Source organism: Ascaphus truei, chromosome 4, assembly GCF_040206685.1.
Source record: "Ascaphus truei isolate aAscTru1 chromosome 4, aAscTru1.hap1, whole genome shotgun sequence".
Lineage (NCBI taxonomy): Eukaryota > Metazoa > Chordata > Amphibia > Anura > Ascaphidae > Ascaphus > Ascaphus truei.
The window spans coordinates 98,021,613-98,029,615 of NC_134486.1; the positions used below are offsets into that span (position 1 = coordinate 98,021,613).

Here is an 8,003-nt window from a genome sequence, read left to right on the forward strand (position 1 = left end):
TCCCCCCGTCTCAATTGATTGTAATATATCCCATTGATTTTGCATTAGGATTGTACTATATTAGATACCACTTATATCTTAGATTTTGTATTCATATGGTCCTTGTTGAATATCTATTGATTCATTTAATCAATTGTGACACCACCTGAGTTACTCAATCATCAGACTTAACAAGTGTAATTACTTACCAGATACCAACAATGTTCAGCTGTGAGTTAAACAAGACAGGAGGGGCTATATATACTTGATATTCATTCAGTCCCCACTATTCCCCTTGAGAAAGGGCACTAAGGTGCCTGAAACGCGTAGGGTTGTTATGTAACAGTTTTTTGTTTGTCCTGATTTTCATTTTTTATGTAGTCTTTATAAAACAGTTTTAGTTTCCATTTTTGGTGAGCTGTCAGTGCTTTTTGGGGACCTTGCGGGAGTCAACCTTCCAATCATCAATTCTGCTTCCTGCCATCGCAAGATTGGAGTGACGCGCTGAGGATCGGAGGCTGCGTGGGTGCTGGCGGTGGTCTATCTCCCCCCCGGGCCATCACGTGTCCACTAGGAGAGGAAGACTTTCCCGGACGGACCGGATACACCATCACGTGTTTTCCGGCACTCGGGATCTTCGCGCCACAGAAGGGAGACAGCAAGGAGGCTAATCGAGACGGCGGCGTCCCCTCCACGGAGAAGACTGCATTGGAGGAGGGCTACACGAGGGATCCGTAGGGGCACTGACCCAGGCCCGCTACACTCCAGGATCTCAGTTAGCGTTTCCCATTGGGACTCCTCCTACATACACGCAGCTCACAGCATCTCTCCCTTCTACTTCTTCCACACCCACGCTTTTGAATCGCCTCGCAGCTTACCTCAGCGGTCCCACTCATTATTTATTTATTTTATTACTCTTCTGTACCCTCTGTTTTGAGCTGTTAGTAGCCCTCAACTAACCAGTTACAACCATTGCTACTTCATCTGCTCACAGAGAGTCTGCACGCCTACGAGATTTTATATTACTGCGTGTAGTGAATCAGCTCACCATCATATCCTTTTTTCTTGACATTTTTTCATGTTTTTAGGATTTCATTAAAGATTTTTTTATCTTTTACCTTAGACCATTGGTTAGTTCTTAGTAACTTACACCTTTGAGAATTCGGACTTACCACTTATCTGATACTATTTTACCACAGCTGGACTGGTTTATTACACACTCATTGAGAGACTGGTATATCTTTTGGAATCGTTTTTTCTGTTTTCTGATACACCACTGAATCCAACCATGGACTCTGAAACGGAACCAGATGTTACTAAGGAGTCTACACCCAAGACACACTTTGCATTTAATTGCTTTGATATTGCTGATAGACTCAGAAAAGCTAATTCCGTTTTTGTTAAAGACCATGAACTGTTGTGTGAAGATGCACAAGATCTCAAAAAATATTTTTTGCAATTAGAAAAACTGATTTCACATGATCGCAGGGTATGGTGGGAGATTACCACACTTGAGAATTATCAGCTGACAAAGCGTATTCCTAGAGGTTTACGCATGAAAAAGACCCCCACCTTTGGTTTTGAAAGTGATGAGTTTGAGAGACAGTGGAGATTGATTTTAGACGACTGTTCTCTCAGACTCATTGACCTTATTATCTCACATAGGGCCTCATGCAGTAAGCGTCGATTATGTGAAATCGGCAATCTTACCGATTAGTCATGTTATTGGCGATTTTTCCTCTCCGTATGCAGTAAGTGCCGAATACATTCAAAATCAACCCGAAAACAAATCCGCCCACTCTCACGATGATTAGCCGATCACACACAGGTGTATCGGCGTGCGTGGCGCGGTGCTGTTAGGTTGCCCAATCACAAATCTTGCTGAATCAGGCGAAACAAGCATGTTTTTGATTGCGCGCCATATTTAAAGGCAACGTGTACTGCTAATCATTCTCTGTGTTGTTGGGAGTGAGAGAGAGAGAGACGCACAGAGCTGGACGATTGAAGATTTGCATATTGACTGAGAGACTTGTTGTGTATTGGGTGAGCTTTGTCCTTTGTTGTTTTGTTTACATCTTTGTCTTGTTTTATATGTGGAAGTGTTTCGTGTGATTGCCTGTACATTTCTTGTCTGTTTTTTGTGAGTGCTGGAAGTATGCCCGCAAAGCGTGGGAAGAGTGATGCCGGTGGGAGTGGGAGTGCTACTCGTGCGAGTACGCGTCGGAGTGAACGTACTGTTCAGGGGAGTGATGTTGCTGAGAGTGAGAGTGGTGTTGCAGGGAGTGGGAGTGCTGGTGCTGCGAGTGGTGTTGCTGGGAGTGGGAGTGGTGTTGCTGGGAGTGGGAGTGCTGTTGCTGGGAGTGGGAGTGCTGTTGCTGGGAGTGGGAGTGCTGGGAGTGCTGGTGCTAGGAGTGTGAGTGCTGTTGCTAGGAGTGGGAGTGCTGGTGCTAGGAGTGGGAGTGCTGGTGCTAGGAGTGGGAGTGCTGGTGCTGGGAGTGCTGCTGGTGGCGCAGTTGCAGATGGGGTGGATGGTGGTGGCGTGCTTGCTGGTGGGCAGCTTTTGGAGGCTCTTCCATTGGAAGAAGGAGAGTCCAGTCAGCACCAGCCAAGCTCTGACCCTAAACCTGCTCGGAAGAAACGTGTGGAGAAGCCACGTAATCCTCGCTTCAATGACCAGGAAAATACAGCTCTTGTCACTGGCATTCTGGAGCACTATGACAGTATATATGGACATTTACTAGGTAAGTGTACCTTTACATTTATTATTCAAATACATGTGATCCTAGGTCATCTGAGTTTTGTTCATATGCAAATATGGGTTCACAATATCTTTCTATGTTAATTAGTCTGGAAACACAGCTTTTTATCATGCCTTACAAGGACAACTAAACACAGGCGGTCAATTTGCCATAACTGCATACAATATGAATGCAAGCTTGCTTACATGTATAGGTTTAGTAGTGAATGCTCATGTGCTTCACATATTACACATAAAACAGCATGTTTGCTATCTCTTGGAACAGCTAGCAGTGTAGGAAACTGGTGCTTATATTATTATTAATTTACCTCATATATTTTATATGTTTTTCAAGGGCGGACAAGTTCAGCAAGCAGAAAAGAGATGTGGGACACAATAGTCATTGGTGTCAATGCGTGTGGGAATCATGTGAGGGACAAGCGGAGTTGTCACAAGAGATTTGATGATATTAGGTCCAAATTGAAAAAGAAAATACAACACCAACGCGTGCATGCTACTGTCACTGGAGGTGGGCCCACACCACAACGTCTCATATTAAGTCCATTGGAGGAGCTGCTTCGGGCAAAATTACTTCCCGTCGTCGTGGAAGGCTTACCTGGTGACCGTGATATAGGAATTTACCCCTCACAATTTCCACCAGGTGAGAAATATTACTGTACTAGGCGTGTCGTTGCTTACAGTTATTTTGCATAGTTACACTGCTTTTTATACTGTCTTCACAATATAAGCATACCTGCATCTATATATGTATATGTCTGATTCTGTATATATATATATCTCAAAATAGACATATATGTTGTAGTCCTACTAAAAGCAGTAACTAATATAGCACGTGCCATTGCGTGCTCATTTACATGTGAATTCCCAAAATGCATTGCTGCAGTGGAAGCAATTGATGGTGGGCGAAGATGGGGAACAACAGGGTAGTACACATGTGTAACACATGTTAATCAGAAATTATTACTAGCTACAGGTACAGAACAGAAATATGTATAATATTATTGTGTATTTTATTTATTTTACTCCGACAAACATGACATTACTGCCTATTTTAAGCATGCATCAAATATATTGCATGCAACGGCCTACAAACATCACTTGCACTAACACATCTATAGTTGTTTATGAAAAGGTCCATTTTTACTTTAACTCATATACAGACAGCATAATGAGGCACACGTATCATATTTTATGTCATTGTTTTCATAACTTAAAAACTGCACACGACTATTTAGCTCATCTACCATTGTGTTAAACCAGCTGCAATTAATATCTCATCACAGCATACACTTCAACAGAGGGGGTGGGGTTCAGCACACACACTAATTACAGCCTCATTTTAGGGTCAACTTAGTTCACACCATTTTCACCTGTTTCAAGTCATTGAAAGGTGTGGCTGATTAGGCTTTTTGGGGAAGGGAATACCGTTATTACAACCTGACTAGCACAACTGAAGTTAATCACACTCATTTGAAAGCTTCACTTTAGCTACTAAATGCCCCAACAACTCATTACTTATCAAACCGTACGTCACACATTAGTTCACTCATATCTATAGTTGAACTACTACTATCAACGACACATTATCACACACTGCATGTGTTGTCTTGTTTAGTCACAGCCACATTCATGTGTGCCACATCTTATATTAATGTACCACACATATCCTCTACCAAAAACAACACTTTGTGCAATATGACCACCTTCATGATAACCATTGTGAATGGTCGTCTCATGATAGTTATGTACATTATGATACTGATATCACTACACAACATATGATTTTTATGTTCAAATTTAATCTATTTATCCTCACGCATTACTGCAGGAACATAGTATGTTTTATGTTAGGGAACTCAAAAGTTCTAAGTACACAGGCATGTACATTGTTATTACAACTATTTATGTTCACTTTCACACACACATTTTGGGTTAAGGAAATGATGCTGTTAGGTACTCATAAATACAGAACATACAATAACTGTTTGTTCAATATTTACACATGTAAATGTAAAACTTATGTTATTGTTATATATAGTTGCCCCTGAAGGACATGTGTCACCTGAGACTGAACAAGTGTCTTCACCTGGGTCAGCCAGCTCAACACACCTAGAAGGTGAGTGTATCAGTTGGTGGCCATATAATATGTGCTCTTCTATATGTTATGTTGTCATGTTCATTATTTGTTTTGCACATCTTCTTTAAATAGGATTACTTAGTGTCAGTGAAAATGAAGTGTAAGCCAACTTGTATTGTGTTAGTGATGTTAACTATCATGTAGGAGTTGTGAGTTTACAGCAAGTTTTCATTCACTCATATTTCATACTGAGTCCAAACATTATTCTTAAGTCAAGGTAGTTTTTAATGTGAGGTTATAAAACGTATGGAAACATGTTAGTTGTTACTTATGACACAGTACAATTACATAGTAACACAGCAGAGATTAACATGCCATTTAATAATGTGTACATTTATTTGTAGAACATGATGAAGAGGATTTTGATGATGATGATGATGATGATGATGCCGCCGCCGCCATAGACACACAAATACAAGCAAGTGACCATGAAGAGGTTCCAATTGAAACTGTTTTACCGCCAAAACGTCCAGCAAATACCACATATGATGCAATTGTAGCTTCTGAGGGAAAAATTGTGGAAGCAGAAAATCGTCGCCATTCTGACCTGATGACAGTGCTGGAAAGGATGATTGCACTGCAGGAAGAAACAGTTTCACAATTGGCACATCTCCACAGAGTCTTCATTGAAGTGCCTAAACAGTTGCAAAAAATCAACACCTCATTCGAAGCATTAGTTGTTCAGCAAACACAAGCTAATTACTGGAGAATGACTAATGTACCACAATTCAACACCTCACAGCCAGGATCTGTTCATGCAGGTCAGTTTTCACCACATTCATCTGATATTCATTCACCAGGCCCAAATGTTACCGGTCAAGTAGCAGACATTGCTGTGCAGGTTCCTGACGACATCCTACCGCTGCCATCTGTACAAATTCAGCAGCTGACACCTACAAAGGAGGCCACAAAAAGAAAACACAAGCAGTTACTACTGACCAGTTTTTGGTCAAAAACAACAAAAGACACACATGAAACAGACCAACCATCACTTGTGCAGTGTCTACCAACTTGCTCACATGTGTCAGTGGGCACAAGCCCTGTCCGTGAACAGTCACTACCCAAAAGCCCTGTAGGTGAGTCACTGCCCAAAAGCCCTGTAGGTGAATCGCTGCCCAAAAGCCCTGTAGGTGAGTCACTGGCCACAAGCCCTGTAGGTGAGTCACTGGCCACAAGCCCCGTAGGTGAACAGTCACTGCCCAAAAGCCCTGTAGGTGAGTCACTGGCCACAAGCCCTGCCCGTGAAGTGCCAGAGGCCACTCAAAGTGGCTCTGTTGTGCCTAAAGTTGGTGGCAAAAGAAAAAGGAAAACTCAAGAGACAACAAGCAGGCCTGTTACTCGCTCGCAAAAGGAACAAAAAAAATAAATGTTATAATTCAGAAAATATGTCTTTGGCCTTGTTTTGTTGACTTCAGATTATCTAATTACTATTGTATGTATGCTGAAGACTGTGTTGTTTCCAAACTTTCAAGTATGTTTTTGTACACGTGAAGTTTTGGAAATGTTAACACTCCTAATTAATGAATAGTGTTATAAATATTTATGTTTTAATCGTCTGTTCAGTAATGGTCCACCAGGAGCCAGTTGCTAAGTTTAGAGAAGCTGCCATTGACTTTGCAGCAAAACATTGCATTTGGGTGTGTTAATTGATGTAATCATTGCATGTGCATATTATTTTCATGCAATTATAAAAGCACCTATTTAACTGCAAACATCTTTCTTGTACGTGTACAGCAGGATTTTGTGTTAAATATTACTTACCTTTGGTGGCCATTGTAATGTTGTCCTTTAATCATTTATGTGTTCTTGTTTCAAGAACATCTCTGAATTGATACTAATATATATGTAGTATGTATTGATATATGCACACACACACACACAGACACACACTGTGTGTGTGTCTGTGTGTGTGTGTATATATATAGTACTATCTAAACTGGTATAGATGTATTTACAAAAAACATACACTTCATGCTTCCTTGTGAAAACACACTATTTTAATAATACAGGCCTAATGTTTGACAACTATACTAAGTGTGAGCCTCTAACATTATTGGGTGCAAACAAATGTTTATTACTTAATTCACTCATGTTTATCACCATTTAAATAGGTTTCATACAAGGCCTACTTACTGCCATCAATATGTTGTGTGTACTCCAGCAATATGTAAAAAAAAAAACAAAAAAAACATTTTTTTTATATATAATATATATATATAAAAAAAATTTTTTTTTTAATTTTTTATATATATATAATATATTGTGACAAACAGCTTACTCCGGGGCTCTGCCGCTTGTCCGGGACGGTTAGAACACGGTCTTTTAGGGTAGGTTAAAATGAGGAGGCGTCACGTACTGTTCCTTTAAACAGGCTGGGCCTGGTTTATTCAGTCCCAGGCACTGAGACTGCCACAGTGCATACAACAAAACACATCAAAACAAAAGCTGCTCACCTGAGCGATAACTTAACTTAGATTTCCCTAACTCAGGGTGGAAATGGCTTTTCCACTTTCCAACAACAAAACAAGGTACTTTTGCAGACTTAGCCAAATGAACAGAACGATTGAACCTGTGTGGGGAAGAGGCTTCTCCCCACTGTGTTCAGCAGCCTTCCAGGCTCTGGAGAAGAGACAAGAGCAACCAGGAAATCAGTCTTACATACCTGATTTCTAATTAGCATGACAGGTGACAGAAATCAGGCAGCCAGACAAACTCTGGTCTGGATCTCTCATCCCTCAGTTCCAGCGCTTGCCAAACTGTGGGATGGAGTGCATGTATTATAAGGCTGCACTCCCAGGCCAGACAGGATAGAAACTGTTCAGTATCCTGGGAGCCCTATATATGGAATTTATTACCATCCCCTGGTTTCTGTCACATATCCTCCCCCCCAGCTCAGACCCCGAGGGATGAGCGACCATGGATATTAGGGAGTGCATCCTTGACAACCCGTCAGCATTGCCATGTTTGTGCCCTGACCTGTGTTCCACAGAAAATTTAAAGGGTTGTAGGCTTAGGAACCACCTGGTCACTCTAGCATTCTTCTCCCTGTTTTGACACATCCAGGTAAGGGGTGCATGATCTGTGACCAACCGGAATTTTCTCCCCAACAGGTAGTATTTGAGCGTCTCT

The 8,003-nt window shown here is 41.3% G+C and overlaps 1 protein-coding gene across 1 annotated transcript; it reads left to right on the plus strand.

Annotated features, from left to right (window-relative positions):
* Positions 1-3,100: 3,100 nt before the first annotated feature.
* LOC142492271 (uncharacterized) lies at positions 3,101-6,299 on the plus strand. Its single transcript, XM_075594942.1, has 3 exons — positions 3,101-3,377; positions 4,776-4,853; positions 5,219-6,299. Exons 1-3 carry the CDS (start codon positions 3,101-3,103, stop codon positions 6,238-6,240), a joined length of 1,377 nt encoding a protein of 458 aa, XP_075451057.1. The 3' UTR covers positions 6,241-6,299.
* The last annotated feature ends 1,704 nt before the right edge of the window (positions 6,300-8,003 follow it).

Excerpts from the sequence above, each read along its gene's own strand:
- LOC142492271 (XM_075594942.1), top strand. The coding sequence starts at position 3,101 with ATGTGGGACACAATAGTCATTGGTGTCAATGCGTGTGGGAATCATGTG. Across the intron at positions 3,378-4,775 it reads CCCCTCACAATTTCCACCAG|TTGCCCCTGAAGGACATGTG; the intron begins GTGAGAAATATT and ends TGTTATATATAG. Across the intron at positions 4,854-5,218 it reads CAGCTCAACACACCTAGAAG|AACATGATGAAGAGGATTTT; the intron begins GTGAGTGTATCA and ends ATTTATTTGTAG.